At 43.2% G+C, this 21,046-nt stretch overlaps 1 protein-coding gene across 1 annotated transcript in view; it reads left to right on the forward strand.

Annotated features, from left to right (window-relative positions):
* Positions 1 to 13,567, forward strand: part of LOC117667027 (acyl-CoA (8-3)-desaturase-like) — a 45,952-nt gene extending 32,385 nt beyond the window's left edge. The window contains exons 8-12 of the mRNA XM_060687786.2: positions 3,656 to 3,753; positions 6,078 to 6,174; positions 11,107 to 11,186; positions 11,311 to 11,436; positions 12,955 to 13,567. Coding sequence (XP_060543769.2) covers positions 3,656 to 3,753; positions 6,078 to 6,174; positions 11,107 to 11,186; positions 11,311 to 11,436; positions 12,955 to 13,048 — 495 coding nt within the window. The 3' untranslated portion in view covers positions 13,049 to 13,567. The remainder of the gene's footprint in view (positions 1 to 3,655; positions 3,754 to 6,077; positions 6,175 to 11,106; positions 11,187 to 11,310; positions 11,437 to 12,954) is intronic.
* The last annotated feature ends 7,479 nt before the right edge of the window (positions 13,568 to 21,046 follow it).

A 21,046-nucleotide genomic window follows, 5' to 3' on the forward strand; every position in this document is an offset into this window, starting at 1 on the left:
ATGGCACATGTGCCGTAAGTGGCACACAGAGCAGTGGTGAAATGCTACCGGTTCGGGCCAGTTTGCCCGAACCAGTATTAAAAAATAAAAGCTTTAAAAAGTAAAAAAATATTCCGATGATCGCGCGTCGCACAGCCGATCTTCAGAACTTTTTTTTTTTACTTTTTAAGCATTTTTTTACTACCGGTTCTCGGAAACAGTAGTTAAAAATGCTTTAAAAAGTAAAAAAAAAGTTCTGAAGATCAGCTGTGCGACAATCAACTGTGATGCGTGATTTATATTCACTAGAAAGCAGAAAATCCTGCTTTCTAGCGAATCTAAATCGCAGGGCACAGTTGTCCCCCACCCCGCTCTTCTACTTACCTTTGCAGACTCAGAAAAAGCTTCTTAGCGCCTGAGGTGTGCATGTGTGCAAAGTGCGAGTTTGGCACACATGTGCGCGTGAAACAAACTGGTAGCAGATTTCAGAGCATTTCACCCCTGAACAGAGCCATCTCTCTGGGCATGCAGAGCCATTATCCATTGCTCTTTCGGGTTCTGGCGCACTGGCCAACTGGTCTCATGCACACGGGAGTGCCAGAAACCAAAAGAGCAGCAGTCCGGTGTGCATGCATGCGCCGGGAAGATAATCTTTCAGTTTCCGGCATGTGTATGCCCAATGGCCAGCTGGTCTTCATGCCCAGAAGAGCAAGGGGAGCAGAGCTGCCAGCCAGGATGGGCAGGCCAGGGCTTTTGTCCCTCCCCACCCAAGCAGGCTTCTTGTGCGGCCCCAGCCCTCCAGCCTGCTGCACCGATGCGCGTCCACAGTCTGGAGCACCCGGCCAGCTCAGGTGCACGGGGCAGTGGGGCAGCGTTTGCTGGCTGGGTGGACGGCAGAGCCCCCATCCTCTGCTCCTGCTCCTGCAAGGGATGAGGGGGCGGTGGCAGTTCTCGCACTGCCACTTCCAGCTGGGATGCTGGAGCAGCCAGGAGAAAAAGGAGGAGGAGCTGCCATCAGGGAGGCAAGCTGCCTCAGCAGGACCATAGGAGAGCACAGCATGGAGATGCCTCTGAGGGGTAAGAGGCATGTCGAGCCTGCTGGGAAGATGGGAAGGCGCCAGTGAGGGATAAGAGGGGGGCTGTGCTGGCTTGTTCTTGGTGGCAGGCTGGGAGGAGGGCACTTCATCCTGGCCAGAGTTGGGGAAAAGCTCTCCCACCTGCTGGACCCCCCAAGTCGAGCCCTGGAAACGCGAACGCCCCTTACCTCCAAGGCCAGGAAGGGGCTCCAGCTTTCCAGTGGAGGGAGGAAGCATTCCTTGCCCAACTTTCTCTCCCTGTCCAGGGCTGCGGAACCGGGTCGTCGGTGGGGATGTCCTGCCACCCTGATGGGGACCAGGGGGTGGGCAAGTGGGAGGGCAGGGAGGCGCCCGAAAGCAAGGCAGAGCCAGTGCATGCACACTGGACAGCTGGTCTTTGCGTGCACATGCACGCCAGAAACCGGAAGACCAGGTGGCCGGTGCAAATGCACGTGCTGGAAACCAGAATATCATCTGCTTTTCCGGTTTCTGGCGTGCGCTCCCGTTTCAGCACTCAGTGCCGAAAAGGTTTGCCAACTCTGGGCTAAACAATTTTAGGAGCATATAAAGTTGGCATGGGGATATTGTTAATAGAAAAGTCAATGCCACCCAATTCTAAATTGCTTCCCAGATGAACTATTGTTGGCTATTAAAAGGCCTTTTATGAAGAAAGCATTAGATTTTTGTCTAAGGAAACAAACATGTAGAATGCATGATGGGGAAAGTTGGAGGCATAAAGTTGGACAATGACATCGGTTGAACTAAGAATGTATAAGAATTACAATCCAACTTTCTTAAGCAGTGATTTTGAGGGGTTTGATTCAGAAATGATTTATGGTGGCTGGAATACAAATATAAAGGTATGGTTCATATTTCTTTTTTAAAAAAGAACTAGGGGGATTAGAAATGGGGTTGGACCAGTGGTGGGATTCAAGTAATTTAACAACCAGTTCTCTGCCCTAATGATTTCTTCCAATAACCAGTTTGCCAAACTGCTCAGAAAGTTAACAATCGGTTCTCCCAAAGGGGTGCAAACTGGCTGAATCCCACCACTGGGTTGGACTTATTTTTTTCTAATAAAGAAGATGGCAGAAGAGACTTTTCCAGCCTTATTTAAAGTGATAATCTGCCATGCACTATAGACAAGCACCCTAATTAAAAATGGCTGAAATTTTGTGGGATAAAATTTCAAAATCTCTAACAAAATCTCTATATTCTCACCTGATATCACATAAACATGTCATAAAATAATGAGGGTGGAGATTCATTCTCCAAAGTTGTGGGTTGGTTTCCAAACATTTTGTTATCAGGCTAGATAATCTTCAGCAGAGTTTAGGGGATGTCATTGTCGGTGTTCTGCTTATAAGGGTTTTGTGTGGTCAGAAGGTCTCGTGATGGTGAGATCACATCAGGTCAGGGTCACATCAGGTCAGGGTCTTGTGATGAGTGGGTCACATCAGGTGAGGTCATTGGGAGGTGAAGTACTGGTTGTGGGTGGGTTGCACGGGCTGGTTGAAAGTCAGTGCTGTCACTGGTTGATTGTGCTTTTGATTTGAGTTCTCAGGGGTTCATAGGCTGGTTGTAGATCAATGTGTCTGTTGGTGGAATTGCTTATGGAGTTCCAGGCTTTGATAAACTCAAGTGTGAAGATGGTAGTATGGTCAATGATTCTTGCATTGCTCCAATTGAATTGGTGCTGTTGGTGTCAGTGTGGGCAGAGATTAGGGATTTAGGATCGTGATGATCAACTACCAGCTGGTGTTCATGGATCCTGGTTTTCAATTGATGTAATGTTTGTCCCACATAGAATTGGTTGCAATTTTTACAGTTGATTTTGTAGTTTCATCCTACTGTATCTTGTCTTTGGTTCTGGATAATTCCTGGTGGAGTGTGGCTGTGGGTTTGCAGGCTATTACTATTCCTAGAAGTTGAAGAATTCTGGCTGTCATTTTTGACACCCCTTTTGTGTATCACAAGATCTACTGACCACATGAAACCCTTATAAGTAGAAGAATACCAACCTTAATATCCCCTAAACTCCACTCAAGATGTTACCTAGCCTGGTAACAAAATGTTCAGAAACCAACCCACAAGCTCGGAGAATGAACCTCCACCCTGAGCTACAAATATTTACCACTATTGCAAGCTGAAAATAATGTTTTTAAATGAGCTCAAACAGATCTATATACATGCAACATTGCTGCTTACAACCACACATGGTCTCTTGTATTGATAATCACTATATAAAAAGCTTGTCTTCCCTGATTAATTTTTAAAAACCCTTATAGCAATATGCAAAGAAACTTCTCTCCTTCTCCATCACTTTCTAGAATGATGTGAGCTCAAAATATTGTACTTTTTTTAAAAAAAAACAAGCATACTTAATCTTGTCTAGTGAATTTTTCTATGGGTCTTTTCAATACATTAAATCTGTCCAAAAAAAAGCCAGGGTAGAAATGGTTTTGTCAAAATGGGCAGTAAACAGAGCAGAGTTTCCAGACAATATACATCTGGATCTCAGTAAGATTCCATGTAGGGTGTCTACTTGGAGCAAGAAAATATGCTATTCTAATGCCCATTCCTTTTCTTTTTTTCTACAGGAAATGGCATGGAATCTGGCATTTTATATCCGATTCTTTATTACCTTCAACCCCATATTGGGATTCAAGGGTGTTTTGGGATACCACATTCTTGTGATGTACTGTTCATCTTATGTACTGTTTTCTTTGTGTTTCACTAGTCCTTCACAGACTCTGACTATTCTCTAGATTATTCTGCCCCAAACTTGTCCACTTCCATATGTATGGGCTTCAACTCTACCATTGGCAGTAATAACTTTGCTGGCTGGGGAATTCTGGGTGTTGAGTTGAGTGCCCAGACTGTGGAAGGCTGTTCTGAACTTACCCCCAAAAGTCCCCCTCATTTTTAGGACACCCAAACTCATTTTCTTTCTGTTGAGGACTGGTGCACATGCATTCATCACTTATTGACTGCATCATACATCATTTTATAATCTGCATATGTGATTCAACCACCTGCTTTGATGTAGCTCCATGAGGTGAAGCAGTCCTCAGTTCTAAGTGCCATATTGAATTGCCTGCCTCACAGGACAGTGGTTTTTTTCTACAGGTTTGAGCACAGGAAGACAATAGGGACTAGCCAACTTTTTCCCAATAGCGGGAGAGTTTTTCAAAGGATACTAAGTTTACAAACAGCACTTTCTAATCACTTTCAGAAATTGCTGATTAACTACTTCTAAGCTATTAGAATGACAAGTTTGAAAATGCTGGATAAATTTGCCTTTCATCCTGAACAAAAGAAAGATTTAATTATAAGCTTAGAATTTAAAGAATCTGAAATAATCACCAAAAAGTTCAATATGATTTTGATCTTAGAAAGTAACTAATGGGCTAAAGGTCCAGATAAAATTGGACCTAAAATGTTAAAACTTTTATAATAAGATTTTAGAATTAATTATAAACTACAAGCATCTTCATGTGGAAAATAGATCCTGTTTTGGTTTTTACAAAACATAATACAAATGAGTAATTTCATGATTTCAAAAACTGGATACAAGAGGGGACTAAACATATTAAGTAGAGGAAAGATATATAGGACTGCAGGATAGTACAAAATGTTATGAAAATAAAAACACTGAAGGAGACTTTTAAAGAACAGAATTAGAAAATAGTAGCCATAATATCAATGTCAGTAATGATGATGCTTTAATGGATAAACTATGTCCAAAGCATGAAGAAATGTCATTTTTAAAACAAATTTTGACAAAATGGAGATGGTATTGAAATTGGATTTACACCTGATAGACCAAAATAATGAGTTAGAAAAGGATGTTTCACTGGAACTTTAAAAGAAACTGACTGAGGTTTTAAATTTTAAAAATGAAATACAAATGACAAACCAAGAAAGTGATGTGGATAATTTTTTTTCAACTGGAATTTAACAAAAGTCTTGTTAAAGTCTTGAGGAACTTTGTGTGATAGGACAAAAAGAAATGAAGAGAAATAAAATCTTATGACAATATTTGAATGAGCTAAAGATTAAGTAAAAGGATTGAATATAAAGTTGGCTTATTTGATCAATGTTAAAATAAGATAAGTTATTATTTCTGACTCTTTTTTGACTTTCTGCTGACACAAGACAAAAAGAATAATGTTTTAAGAGTTTGTTTATAAATAAGATATGGGATGAAGAGATAAATGTTTGTAACTTTATAGAGTGTGAAGAGTTACTAAATTTGTTTATACTTATTGTGATGAAGGTTGGAAGTAACCTCTTTATATGCTTCTTTTCTCTTTATTATATTCTTACTTTTCTTTCTTTTTCCTTTAACTTTTTACTCCTTCTCTCTATTCCTTTTTATTCTTTGAGTTTATGCTGTCATTTAGAAATGATAAGGGGCATCATGAGGGGCTAGAGGGAGTAGCAAGAACAACCTCACCAATTTGTCTCGCTCTAAGAGGGTCACCCATTTGTCATTATACATCTTGGGATATAGCCAAGCCAATCTGTAGTTTCCATTCTGTATAAGTTTCCATGGAATCTGATCAACCTTCCAAGTATGTCCACTGACTCAGAAAAACTGGGGCTCCTGATCTTGGATCTGACTCATTGTTGGGGGGGGGGGGTGTTTCAGTTGGACAAGTATTGGTTTCCAGAGAAAGGCATCATTAGGTCTAGTGCAGCAGTCCCCAACCTTTTTGGCTGTGCAGACTGATGGTGGTGTGGGGCAGTAGTGTGTGTGGTGGTGGTGGCAGAGGGAGAGGGGATTCACATGTTCAACCTAGTCCTGCACATGTGCAAATGAAGCATCATACGCTCACCTGCCGCTTCCATGGTCTGGTTCCCAACGTGAGACAGACCAGTACCAGTCTAGTGGTCTAGTGAATGACTTGCATTCTAAGCCTAGCAAATAAACCAATAATTGTCCCATTGTTCTATTTAATGGCTGGTTTGTGTAGATATAGTTTCACTTCCTCACTTTGCCTCATTTCTGTCTCTCAGTCTTCTTGACAGTATCTTATTTACATGGATATCACAGACGAGTCATCTTCCTATGTACATTGATCATGATAAAAACATGGATTGGTTCTCTACACAGGTAAGAGAAGTCTCCAAGATAAAATAGATGGCTGTACTGTATATGATTAAACTCTAGCCTGTCTGTATAATTTTATTACATGCACAATAACTCACAGAACCATAATAATCCAATTACCACAGTATCAAACTATAATTTGCACGTGTGAAAGCTAAATTCATTTTCAGAAGTTATTTTCATCTATTATTTTTTGATAGTGCTTTTTCTATGGAATGGTAAAGTTTGAATTGTGTTTAGAAATACCATGCCTTTTCTTACAGAGTATGATTGCCCTCGTTTTTGTTTGAACTGTATAAAAATGGAAATGAGATGAGCGGAACAACTATCCTTTGGCCTCATTTTAAGATAATAGCACTAACCAAAAGAGAAAACAGCCTGTGCAGGAATCAGTTCTCTGTTTTCCATTCCCAGCATGAGGTTTTCATCCAGATCAGGACATTCTTTTTAGAAAAGGAGGCCTGTGAGTTCAAATCATACCAGACAACTTGGTTCAGTCTGGAATAAGTAAGGGGAAGATTTGAAAGTAACTGTTGAAAAGAAATGTTTCACAAAATGAAAAATAGACTCAGCCTTCCATCCTTCCGAGGTAGGTAAAATGAGGACCCGTTTTGTGGGGGCAATAAGCTGACTTTGTATAAAATAGAACACCGCTTAGGGGGGGCCAAAAGCCCTACTAAGCAGGTATATACAAAAGTACGAAGGCTATTGCTTAAAAGTATTGTAAGCCGCCCTGAGTCTCCAGAGAAGAGCAGCATATAAATCAAACTAATAATAAATAAACATATTACTAGAATTACATTTTAATTCTGTCAGAGTTTGCAATAGAAATCAAATCCAGAAAGCACACACAGATAACTGATTCAGCTGGATCCATTAACTTCTTTATATACAGTACATAATAACAGATGAAGTATTTACAATACCAATAGTTGATTCTTCCAACGTGGTAGAAGTTAGAGGCAGGATACAAGGCAGGAGAGAACAATTAGTTTCATTTCAGCAGAGCAGACAAGCATGCACAGACTCCTTAGTTTCAGTTTCAGTTCTCTGCACAGACTCAGAAGTTGCAGTCTAAGATACGCCCTGGCTCCGGTCTATCTCCGTTCCCAATTGGCTGACTTAGTTGCTATGCCTATTCATTGGCTGTACTTGTTACCATGTCTCTGCCAGTTCATGAATATTCTAACACTCCTACCTTCATGACTGGAAGAGACATAAATTCAATTAATATTAATTTAATATTCTTCAGATACCTGTATTTGAAGACCCACAATCACAGTTCCCTTCAAATACCTGAGAACCCTTTTACTGTGATACATCCTTTGTAATGAAACAAAGATCATCCACAAATGCTGATAATTAACAATCCCTACCTTGTAACTTTCCAGTGTATATGCAACCATCAGCCTTGCAACTCTTGAACCCAAGACCTTCAATGCATTATCTAAAAATATATTCCAATTCTTGGCTGACTGCTTCAGCTCATAAATAGCCTTGTTCAACTTGTACATGGTGTTAGGCTTTTTACTTTCATACCCTGGTGCTTGAACCATGTAAATTTCTTCCTCTAACTCTGCATTGAGGAATGCAGTGGTTATGTCAAAATGCCAAATTTTATGGCCATATGCCACTGCCAATGCTAGTGCGAGTCTTATGCTTTCACCCTACAGTTGGCACGAATACCTCATCATAGTGCACATTTTTCAACTGTGAAAAACTTTGTGCCACTAAGGTATAAACCTTGATTTATATTGTATCTCATTATTGTGCAGTTTTTTTCTTGTACACCCACTTGCATCCTACAGCTTTGCTACCCTGTGGCAAAGTCATAGATGTGAACATTTTATGTTCATCCATGGATTTCATTTCCTTGTCCATGGCTTCTTTCCACTTTACTTGTTCTATTTTAGGTAATGCCAGTACTTTCTTATAGTTTCTTGGCTCATACCATACATTATACACTTTTACTTTACTAGCAGAATACCTGTCAGGTGGAATCCTCTTGTTCTATCGCTCTGACCTGCGTGGCATTGACTGCTGCTGTGTTTCAACCCTTTCTTGCTTCATATCTTTTCCAGCCTCTTCAGTTTCTCCTCCCTGAACGCTGACACCGTCACTCAGTGAGTTACAGTCACTAAGTGAGTTACCATCACTAAGTGAATCACCATCACTAAGTGAATCATTCTAAAAGTTTGCATCAATTCTGTTCCAATTTTGCTCTGCAAAACTAGCAGACCAGGAAATTACTATTCTTTTGCTTCCATCGCTAAAATGATAGCTTTTTGAGCCTGGCCCATAGACCACTAACCTGAGCTTTCTAGCCTTTGGTTGTCTCTTTCTTCTAACTGCTTTTGGAATATGCACTCATGCATTGCTTCCAAAAACCCTTAAATGTGCAAGATATGTTTTCTTCCCATATAGCACTGCATATGGAGTATCATTAATTGATGAACTCTACAGCCTATTGATTAAATAATTAGCAGTCAACATGGCTTCATCCCAATATGATCGGCTCTGACCAGAGTCCTCCAGCAGCGAGTCCTTCATGATTTGTAAGACTCCATTCTGTTTCTCAACTACACCATTCTCAGCTGCTGTATATGGATCAGTGTATCTCTGTTTTATTCCTAATTGTCCCAACCACTGTTGAAAACTTGTTGACAAACTTCTGAACCTCTGTCAGTCTGCAGCTGACATACCTGTTGTTTATATTTTCCTTCCACAAAGCTTATCCATTACTTAAATTTCTGTAGCATCTCTATTTTACTCTTTAGTAAATAGCAGAACCCATATAGTCATCTACAATGACCAGCACATACTTTGCTCCTCTCACACTGGCTTGTAGTGGCCCAACCAAATCTGCATGTACCAGTTCTAGAGCTCTTGTTGTCTGCCTTGTGCTACACTTGCTTACTGGGAACGTCTTGGACTTTGATGATTTGCATACTGCACAGTCCAAGTATACCTTACGTCCCTTTAAGTTCAACCCTTCTGCAAACTGTTGCAAAACTCTGAAGCTGGCATGGCCAAGCTTCCTGTGCAAAAGCCTGGGGTGGATTTATCCCAGAGCTCCTTAGCCTTCAGGAAACATTCCATCTTTGCACCCCAAATAATATAGTTCTTCTGCCCCTTCTGAGGCAGAGAGCTTTCCTTAATTTCAACAGCCATCCTGCAAGCAGGTTTCTTCTCTGCCTGGTTTCTCACACTGGCAATCTTTCAGCTTAATTGCAATTCAGTCTTTCTGTGTGCTCTAGGCCCTTAAACTGTCAGAGTTTGCAGTAGAAATCAAATCCAAAAAGCACACACAGATAACTGATTCAGCTGGATTCATTAACTTCTTTATATACATAATAACAGATGAAGTATTTACAATACCAATAGTTGATTCTTCCAACGTGGTAGAAGTTAGAGGCAGAACACAAGGCAGGAGAGAACAGTTAGTTTCATTTAGCAGAGTTTCATTTTCATTCAGCAGAGCAGACAAGCATGCACAGACTGCTTATTTTCAGTTTCAATTCTCTGCACAGACTCAGAAGCTGCAGACTAAGACACACCCTGGCTCCAGTCTGTCTCAGCTCCCAATTGGCTGATTTAGTTGCTATGCCTATTCATTGGCTGACCTTGTTACCATGTCTCTGCCAGTTCATGAATATTTTAACAAATTCTGTGTTTTCAAAACTGTACACTGGTGACTATCAGATTTGATACAAATGAGTATTTAAACTCTACTATTAGGGTAATATACCATATTAGATGCACCTACCTTTTTTGGTTTGTTTTTTTTATTATTTTTTAGACAAACACACATACAAACATACAATGTATTTTCTTTGAACAGAGTGTTTGGCTGGTTCACAAATTTAAACAGTGTTTAGTCATTTCAATTAAATTTACAATTTCTATATTTCCTTTTTGCCATATTTACTCCTCATCTATTTTTTTTAAAAAACCAATATTATCCTTCATTCTCATCTCTAATCTTAATCAAATTCAATTTTTCCCTTCTATTCTATATTATACCCCTTCCTATTGTCATCTATTTTTATATCCATCCTCTCATTGGTTAATTATTTAATATTACAATTGTTTAATACAAATTCAACATTTTTATATAAATCAATTAGTTATAATTATGTTTTTTGTATATTAATCAATATGAACATGAATATTCCAATTATTTCCATGCAATCAAATTTCTTACAAATCAATTAATTATATTTACCAATAATAATAAACCAAATAATTTTCCTCATATATTCCTCCAACCCACAACTTAACCATTTCTGCTTTCAACACAATATACAATTAATAGTATCTCAATTATTACAATTCCCTAGTTAAATAGAGCTTTTTTTCCTTTGTGTTTTAAAATCTTGAACTCTCCTCTTTTGCTCTAAATTTCCCATTGTTTGTACCTACCTTTTTTGGTGAGAAAAAAGAAAAAGAAATCTCTCTCTGCCTCATTTTGTCACGTTGTAGCAAAGAGCCTGCTTTACTTTCAGTTTCGTTTTTTCAGCATAGCTAGGGAAAAAAATCTGCTCAACTTGTGCTAATTAACCTATGCTGAAGCTGAAAGGGGCTGTTTTTTCTTGCTGTTTGCTTGCAAGAAGATAACTGCCGCGAGGCACAGGCCAAAGGGTGGGGGCCAGTGGGTGGGCAGGGCTACATTCGGTGTATAAGATGCACCTAAATTTTCACCCCCTTTTGGAGGGTAAAACGGTGCGTCTTATACTCCAAAAAATACGGTAATTTAAGATTTCCAAAATTCAATATATTTGTCTAGAAATACTAGTTATATACCAATACATACAAACCAACATGAATGTAAATATAAATCATGGACAAATATAAATATAAATCATGGTCATTTGCTTGTTCTCCCTTTGTTCACAGTATGTCTGGATTAAAACTTGTCTTTCTCTCTTCTCCCAGCTTCAGACAACATGCAATGTGAATCAATCTTTTTTCAATGACTGGGTAACGGGGCACCTGAATTTTCAAATTGAGCACCAGTGAGTACTGATTTAAGGCAATAAGACAGATTTTAAGCTATCAGTAAGAAACTGCTTCATAGTTCGAATAAGACAAAAAGATAATAAAGGATCACAATTTCTTTGCCTTCCTTTCTGCCTATAGTCTCTTCCCTACGATGCCTCGGCACAACTTTTGGAAGGTGGCTCCTTTGGTGAAATCCATGTGTGCCAAACATGGTATTGAATATCAATCAAAACCCATGTTCACTGGCTTTGCTGACATTGTGCAGTAAGTATCAGACTGCAAACTTCGGACTATCAGGTCAGAAGAGGAATTGAGGATCTAGGAAATATTCAATATATAAAGGTTAGCCAAACAGCAAATCAAATGAAGGATCTGCATGGTTTTGCTCTCAAGAGTAGGGGAAAGGAGAACATGCAATTATATAAACATATTCCTGAGTGTGAAGATGTCAAGTGAACACTAAGTCCTCAGAAACGATCTGGTATGTAAAGTATGAAACTGTTAATGAGGACCAAGATTTTGGATGTAAATCAGAGGTGGTATTCAGCAGGTTCTGACCAGTTCTGGAGAACCGGTAGCAGAAATTTTGAATAGTTCAGAGAATTGGTAAATACCACCTCTGACTGGCCCCACCCCCATCTATTCTCTGCTCCCTGAGTCCCAGCTGATCGGAAGGAAATGGGGATTTTGCAGTAACCTTCACCTGGAGTGGGGAGGGAATGGAGATTTTACAGTATCCTTCCCCTGGAGTGGGGAGGGAATGGAGATTTTACAGTATCCTTCCCCTGGAGGGGGGAGGGAATGGAGATTTTATAGTATCCTTCCCCTGCCAAGCCCAACAAGTTACACCCACCAAGTCATGCCATGCCCACCAAGCCAAGCCCACAGAACTGGTAGTAAAAAAATTTGAATCCCACCACTGATGTAAATCCTTTAAGAAAAACAAGCCTAGTATCAGAAAGGGAGAAATGCTAATCATTAAGCATGTATTCTATCACATGCTTCTTTTATAAAATTAGTTATTATTAAACAATTAGTTATCAGTTAACATCAAAGAGCCTTTCATACATGGTAGATCTCAACAATACAAGCAGCATTTAAGTTGGTAATATTTTGATAGGAGCCATCAAGAAAAGGATGTAAGTTATACACTAAAGTTGCAAAAAGCCCTCTAGAAATAGGCAATAGGAAACTATTTCAATATTGCTAGCATGAAAATTACATGTCCAGGTAGGCAGACATGTAGGCAGACTCTGTCCTCTCCCTACCACCATGTCCTTGCAATTTGGGTGATTGGATAAGGTGCTACTTTATAATAATAACATAAGTCCATAAAACATCAATGCAAGCTAGAGATTTCCCAAAGTCCCACAACTTTAATCTTAGACTGTCTACTGTTGACCTCACCCCATTCCTAAGAGGTCTGTAAGGGGCATGCATAAGTGCACCAACGTGCCTTCCATCCCTGTCCTAACAACCCCATTTATTCATATCCATTTCATGTATTCATAATCTTGTATATACTTATATCTATTATCTTATACATGCTTGACAAAACAAATAAATAAATAAAATAAATAAACTATCAAGACATGTCAAATACCTAAAAGGAGAAACAACAATCACTGAGAGATTTTTGTGCTGCTCACTCTGTCTTCAATGTACTGCACTTTTTCTGAATTCAACCCTCTGCTTGAATCAGAGGCATGATTTTTCTGAATAGGTTTTAATTCTCATAGCAATGAAACAGGACTTACTTTCCGTTTTGTTTTTTTCCCCCAGTTCCTTGAAGGTTGCGGGTGAAATCTGGTTCAAAGCATATCATTGTGAACAGAAAATACAAAATCCTACAATCTGCCTTCAACAAGAGGAGTAAAGAGACATGATGGATCTGAGATGGACCTGACAGGCATCAGGCATAGAAAACCTAAAGTAATTTGTGGATGAAAGAGAATGCTGAAGAGACTTTTGGTCTCAGCTGAATTTTTGGCATGGTCCTAATGAATATAAGCATTGCAAGTAATACATATTTTCTTTCCTGCTTCTGAGTCTTGGATACATCATAAAGATATAGGAAAGTTTCTCAAAAATGTTCATTGAATTGCTTTGTTGCTGTTTTTCCCTCCCACTTGATGCCTCTTTTTCAATGGTCAGAAAAATAAACTTAGTAGCTGTTATAGTGCATTCTGGATTAGGGAATGAGCCACATCAGCAGATACAAAACATATTGAAGATGCTAAGAAACCACTCCATATTTCTCTCATTTTGTTTCATCATTTGGAGACTCCAAATCACTTACCTGATGCCTATCTTGCCCAGAGCTTCCAGTACTAATATAAATATTAATATTTCTTCATTAATAAAAAGAGAAATAAAAAAGTATCTTGTACCAACATAGAAATTTATATATCTCACAAAGATGACCATGCATGATTATATAGGCTTCTCCTTGGGTTGGGAAGGGTGACAAGTTTCAAGTTTCAAGTTTATTAGATTTCTATACCACCCTTCTCCCAAACGACTCAGGGCAGTGTACAGCCATATTAAAACACATAGATTTATAAAATTTAAAACCAATTAAAATCGAATATAAAAATTTGGCCTGCGAATTAAAACACACATACACCCATTTTAAAATTCGTACTAGGCCAGTCCGGCTTGCTGGAACAGAAGCGTCTTAAGGGCGTGGCAAAAAGTACGCAGGTCGGGGCTAAGACGAAGCTCTAGGGGCAGCTCATTCCAGAGGGCTGGTGCCCCCACAGAGAAGGCTCTCCTCCTGGGTGTCACCAGTCGACATTGGCCGACGGCACCCTGAGGAGTCCCTCTCTGTGGGAGCATGTTGGCCGGTGGGAGATTGTTGATGGCAGAAGGCGGTCTCGTATATACCCCGGTCCTAAGCCATGGAGCGCTTTAAAGGTGGTAACCAACACCTTGAATCGCACCCAGAAGCCCACCGGGAGCCAGTGCAGCTCGCACAGGAGGGGTGTTACATGGGTGCACCGAGTCGCACCCATAACCACCCACACAGCTGCATTCTGGACCACTTGGAGCCTCCGAGTGCTCTTCAAGGGGAGCTCCATGTAGAGAGCGTTGCAGTAGTCCAGACAGGACGAGGGCATGAGTGACCATGCGCAGGGCATCCCGGTCCAGAAAGGGACACAACTGGTGCATCAGGCGAACCCGATAGAAATCTCCCCTGGCCACAGCCATCATGTGATCTTCCAAAGACAGCCGTGCATCCAGGAGAACACCCAAGTTGCAAGCCCACTCTGAGGGGGCCAAGGCCTTGCCCCCAATAGTCAGCGATGGAACCAGCTGACTATACCAGGATGCCGGAAACTACAGCCACTCGGTCTTGGAGGGGTTGAGTTTGAGCTTGTTTCTCTCCATCCAGATCCACACGGCCTCCAGGCACTGGGACATCATGTCAAGGGCATCATTGGGGTGGTCCGGGGTGGAGATGTACAGCTGAGTATCATCAGCGTACTGGTGGAACTTCACTCCGAAACCACGGATGATCTCGCCCAGCGGCTTCACATAAATGTTGAACAGAAGGGGCGAGAGAATTGACCCTTGCGGCACCCCACATACAAGGCACCTCGAGGTAGACCTCTGCCCCCCTGTCAACACAAACTGCACATGGTTGGAGAGGAAGGAGGAGAACCACCGCAACACGGTGCCCCTCACTCCCAACCCTTCCAATCCTCGCAGCATGATACCATGATCGATGGTATCAAAACCGCTGAGAGAGCTAATAGGACCAGGACAGAGGAGCAACCCCTGTCCCGAGCCCTCCAGAGGTATCAACCAATGCGATCAATGCCGTTTCCGTGCTGTGCCCCGGTCTGAAGCCCGACTGGAATGGATCTAGATAATCGGCTTCATCCAGGTACTGGGGAAGTTGTCGTGCCACCACACTCTCAACAACCTTCACCACGAAGCGAAGGTTGGAGACTGGGCGATAATTCATTAATACAGCCAGGTCCAAGGAGGGCTTCTTGAGGAGGGGCCTCACCACCGCCTCTTTCAAGGAGGGGGGGAAGTAACCCTCACTCAAGAAAGCGTTAATAATCCCCTGGAGCCAGCTGCGTGTAACCTCCCGGGAGGCCAGCACCAACCAGGAGGGACACGGATCCAATAAACATGTGGCAGCGCTAAGCCTCCCCAGAATCCTGTCTACATCCTCGGGCGTCACAAGGTCAAACCTCTCCCAGATAACATTCTCAAGACCCCCCTTCGACATCCCATCTGGATCTACCAAATTAGAGTCCAGACCTTCCCGAATCTGAGTGACTTTGTCATTCAGGAATTGCACAAAATCCTCAGCCCTGCCCTGCAAGGGGTCTTCCCTCACTCCCAGATGAAGGAGGGAGTGGGACATCCTAAACAGGGCTGCTGGGTGGTTCTCTGCAGACCCGATAAGAGTGGAAAAATAGTTAAATTTTGCCGCTTTTCTCGCCACTAGGTAGCTCTTAATATGAGACCTCACCAGTGTTCGGTCAGATTTGGGGCGACTGGGCTTCCAATCACTCTCCAGGCGTCTTTTCTGGCGCTTCATCTCTCTCAGCTCCTTGGAAAACCAGGGAGCCAATTGAGATCGGCACCAGGTTAAAGGCCGCAAAGGCACGATGCGGTCCAAAGCTCCAGGGGCTGCCCTATCCCAGGCAACCACCAGTTCTTCAGTCGCACCATGAGCCAGAGCCTCAGGGAATGGTCAAAGCTCCATCAGGAACCTATCCGGGTCCATCAGGCGCCTGGGACGGAACCACCTAATCGGTTCCGTCTCCCTGCAGTGAGGTGTAGCAGTTCAAAAGTCCATGCGAAGGAGGGAGTGATCAGACCATGACAAGGGCTCGATGACTAAATCCCCTATTTCCAGATCACTCTGCCACTGACCAGAGACAAAAATCAAATCCAGAGTGTGTCCCCCCATGTGAGTAGGGCCTTGAACTAACTGGGTCAGATCCAAGGCTGTCATGGAAGCCAAGAACTCCCAAGCCACCATAGACGTTTCGCCGACAGATGGTAGGTTGAAATCCCCCATAACCATAAGCCTGGGGGTGTCAACCGCCACCCGAGCTATAATGTCAGGTAGCTCAGGCAGGGCTGCTGCCACAAGCAGGGAGCCAAGTACGTAATCAGCAGGCCCATCTGCCCCCCATGACCCCACTTTACAAGGAGGGACTCACATCCGGCTATCTGAGGTACAGTGGCCTCCCTCGGACATAGACATTCTTTAATAATAACCGCCACCACCCCCCGCCCCTACCATGAGCCCTCGGCTGATGGAATGCCCGGAAACCTGGTGGGCACATTTCAACAAGGGGCACCCCTCCTTCCGGCCCCAACCAGGTCTCCGTAATACCTGCCACATCTGCTCCCCCCTCCTGAATAAGGTCATAAATGAGGGGGGCCTTATTTATCATGGACCTGGCGTTGCACAACATCAGCCGATAGCTCAGGCCCTGAGGATCTGTGCTACCTGGGGAACGAAAAAAACGTTGGGGGCCGGAGTGCGCAATCGCTCGAAGATAGCAAGTGCGCACTCCCATAACATGATATGGCCCCCTGCTTCCACCATGCCTGCCCCTCCCACCCACAGTACAAATCAAACAGCCCTCATTAGATCGAGCTCTAGCCCCTTCCCTGGTGTTCAACCCTGCACCCCCATTGCCGCAATCCCCTGTCAGACCTGGCCTCAACCTTGGTGGGCTACCCCCGAAACCCCTCTTGGTCACCCCTGAACCCCTTAAAATGTTAATTAAAAACCCATTTAAAAACCCCCTTAATCTCTTTTTTCAAGAATGCCATCTCTCGGGGTTCCAAAACCCGTCATCAAGATAGGCCCTCGATAACATGGAGGGCCAAGTCTGCGAGAGGGGGCAGTCTCACAGTACAAGAAGCTTAGTCTTTGTATACATCCAAAGCTCTGGGATGATGGTATGTTATGGCCTGGGAATCCACCATGATGATCCAACAAGTCCAGGGAAAGAAGAAGCCAGGTGTAGCTGGCAAAGTCTCCACTGACCTCTCACAACAGTAGGCAGGAGTCATGGCACTCCGACCACTGGGGGGGGGCAAACCTCCAAATCACCCTTTCACGGTGGTTGGCCAACTAGCTATGGAGAATCTGGAACAACCCCCCCCCCCCGGTGATGGGTGTGCAGTGCAAAACCAGCTCCCTCAGTACACCCCTATGTTGCATCTCTCCAAACAGCAATTGAGCAAAGATGGAAAATAAGGCCAGTCCACGTGGGCTCAGATGGTGGGCGTACCAGGGAAATAAAGGATGGATACGGGCAGGGGCTATTTCCATCCGCCAGGAACCAGCAAGGCAAGAGTAACCATCACAAGGCCTATAAACCGGCCAGGGGGGAGGGGGAGGGTCATACAAGGTGGCCGGGTAATCACCACTCCGCCAACCACCCGACCCCCTCAAGCTCCCCAGTTCTTCCGACGGACCCTACCCTCGCCGCAGGGACAAACCCTTCAGGTGTTAAACCCAAAGGCCTGCAGCAGTCCAAAAAGTTCCTGAGTTTTTTATTACGTGATGGAAAGACCCCACCACCACAGTAATCTTCGTCCGATGTTATCGCCTAACTCCCGGCTCTCCCACTGAGCAGCCGCAGCAGCAGCAGCAGTGGCAGCATCGGCGGCGGCACCATCGTATACCTCAGCGACCAGGGAAGCTGGTCGATCAAGGCTTGCTGCTGCCACCCACACGCCGCCAATGCCGCCAACCTACCCTTCCCGCAGCACCGTGGCACCGCGACAGAAATACAAGCTGAGAAATGGGACCATGGTAGACAGTTTTGCTGATGGAAACCCAGGCATAGTAGAAATGTGTGTTCAAGTCAGTGCTGAAATGAAAAGAGAAAAAGAAGCTGGTTTCATGAGAGTGTAGAGGAAGTGGTGTTTTTCAGTGCTTGCAACATGCTAATATACCAGCACTGCTTCACAGCCGGCATCATGATATGGCCAGGGATATATGTCCAACAGCAGATTCAAGGTATAATCATGGTTGTGAATAAAGCTTATAATAAACACAGGATTATGATTTTTCAAATGTCCAGCCGGAACTAGCAAAAATGATACATTAGTATTAACAAGAGCCTTGATAGTACAGTGGTCTACGCACCCTGTTATTAACACAGCTGCCTGCAATTTACTGCTGGTTCGAATCTCTCCAAGGCTCAAGGTTGACTCAGCCTTCCATCCTTTCTAAGGTAGGTGAAATGAGGATCCAGTTTGTGGGGGCAATAAGCTGACTTTGTATAAATATACGAAAGTATGAAGGCTATTGCTTAACGCATTGTAAGCCGCCCTGAGTCTCCGGAGAAGGACAGCATATAAATCAAATTTAAAAAAAAAACAATTATGAAAAAACTGAAATCAAGCTGATCTGAAAAGTACTAACAGGGTGAATAGAACATACTTTAATTTACTTTGGATTAAGAGTAAGACACCAAACAGAGACAAAGAATTTGAAATTCATCTGGAACATTTTTAAAAAATTAAATAATTATTAAAATGGATAACAGGAAACAATTGAAAGCCCAATTCTATGCACTTATGCACAAGTGGGTCAACTCAACAAAGGTTATTTCTAGATAAGATTAAAATCCAAAATACATTTCCTAGGATAAACTTTTCCAACTTTCAGAGATACTGGATTCCTGCTCCCACAATCTCATTCTTTGAGCTTGTTCTGTGGTGATTGTGAGAGTTAAAATCTAAAACATATGATAAGCACAGTGCTGCAAAAGGTAGCTTAAAGAATAATTACAGGTGAATTTAATGGAATTTATTTCTGAATAAATAGGGCCTGGTGTATCTTTATATGGTTTCCTTAACATTTCTGTTCAGTTCTTCTGATAACATTCTTAAATTATTCATAATATTTTATTTAGAATTCTGCTCAATAGATAATATTACCAAGATAACAGAATACATCAGAATATATGTATTGATGTACTGTATTTTTCACACAATAAGATGCTCCGGACCATAAGACGCACCTAGTTTTTGGGGAGGAAAACAAGAAAAAAAAATCTGCCTCTGCTTCTGCCTCCCAACAATTTTCCTCTTTGCAGCAAACAGCAAACACCCTGGTCAACTTCAGCACAGCCTGATTTAGCATGAGCAGCTGATTGGCAGTTGGATTGGCCTCCCGGAATACCGCTGATCAGCTGTTCCAGGCTGCGGGGATCCCCAGTGCTGCCACCCATCGCCGCCTCCATGCACCCCATTTTTTTGCCTCCGCACATCCCTTTTTTGGCCTCCACACACCTCATTTTTGATCTCTGTGCGTCCCATTTTCAGCCCTCCGTATGTCCTATTTTCAGCCCATTTCAGGTGGTGGCTGCCTGGAATGAGCTGAAAATGGGACACATGGAGGCTGAAAATGGGGTGCGCAGAGGCCAAATATGGGGTGCATGGAGGCGGCGATAGGTGGCAGCGATGGGCGGTGACAGCAGTGATGGGCAGCGGTGATCCCTGCAGCCTGGAATAGCTGATCAGCAGTATTCCAGTCCAACCTCCAATCAGCTGCTTGTGCTAAATCAGGCTGTGCTGAAGCTGACCAGGCTGTTTGCTGTTTGCTGCAAAGAGGCAAATTGCTGGGAGGCAGAGGCTGAAGGGTGGGGATCAGCGGTTGGGTGGGGCTTTGGCAACATTCACTCTATAAGACATACAGACATTTCCACCCAATTTATTGGGGGGGTGCGTCTTATAGACCGAAAAATATTTTAGTATGCATGCATTGTATATTAATGCCAATAATAAGAACAGATAAGAGACATTACATAGCCAATAGTTAAAAAAAAACTAGCAGCCATGCAGATTTCAACAAGACCTAATTATGGCTAAAAGCAGGAAAGTTGAAAAATGAAATAGAGGGTCTAATTCTAATTGCACAAGGCCAGGCCTCAATAACAAATGCATACAAAGCCAAAATTGAGACGACAGCAACAGACTGCAAATGCTGCCTTTGCAAAGAAGGTGAAGAAACAATGGACCATATAGTTAGTTTCTGCAACATTACACAGACTGCTAACAAAATACAGCATGACAAAGTAGCAACAATGGTGCATTGTTTGCAAGTCTCTGCCTGCTCCGATGCCACTGGACGTATCAGCCACTTTACCTCATGAGATGGGCAGACAGGCTGGTCTGAGCTCTCCTGCCTCAGTCGCTATTGCACTGAGCGCTGTCGCCGCTGTATCTTCAGCAGACTGGCTCAAAGAGCTCTCCTGCCATGGCAATGATTGCACTGAGCTCTCCCATGCTCGATGAGCGGTAAAGGAGGCTTCCCGTCGTGGCTGTAATATAGTCTTTAGCGGTGTTGCCGCCATCCTCCTGTGGAACGAGGCAGCCCGGCTCTCCAAGAGCACTCCTGCCGTGGTTAAGATGATGCTGAACTCGGCAGCCGCTTTCCACATATAAATGAGGCGGACTGGCTCGTCATGAGTGCTCCTGCCATGGCTCTTCTGGCGCAAACAGCACTCACCGCAATCAGTGTGTCTGGACGAACCAGACAGTGACTGAACCTTTCTTCCTTCGCCAACGATTGCCAGGGGTTGCCCATGACAGGCAAGACCCCCTCCGCTAAGCGCGGGACTGGCAGGGGTCTCGGCTGATCATCAAGCCAGCAGGGAGGAGTACCAGCGGACCAGTAGACTCCCCGATCGCTACACTAGCAATCACCGAGCCTTGCTCGGTAAGGAAAATAAGGACTTTCCGTCGATCGGTGTGAAGAAATTCCAGGAATGGGTGAGCCTCTTTTTCTCAGTTTCAACTTGCTGGAAGACCAAGTTGAACTGGGGAGCACCCAGGCAAGGGGGGCGTGGCCAAGAAAAATTGACTCGGTCTCCAA

This window comes from Pantherophis guttatus, chromosome 1 (genome assembly GCF_059756535.1).
Source record: "Pantherophis guttatus breed Tessera chromosome 1, ASM5975653v1, whole genome shotgun sequence".
NCBI lineage: Eukaryota > Metazoa > Chordata > Lepidosauria > Squamata > Colubridae > Pantherophis > Pantherophis guttatus.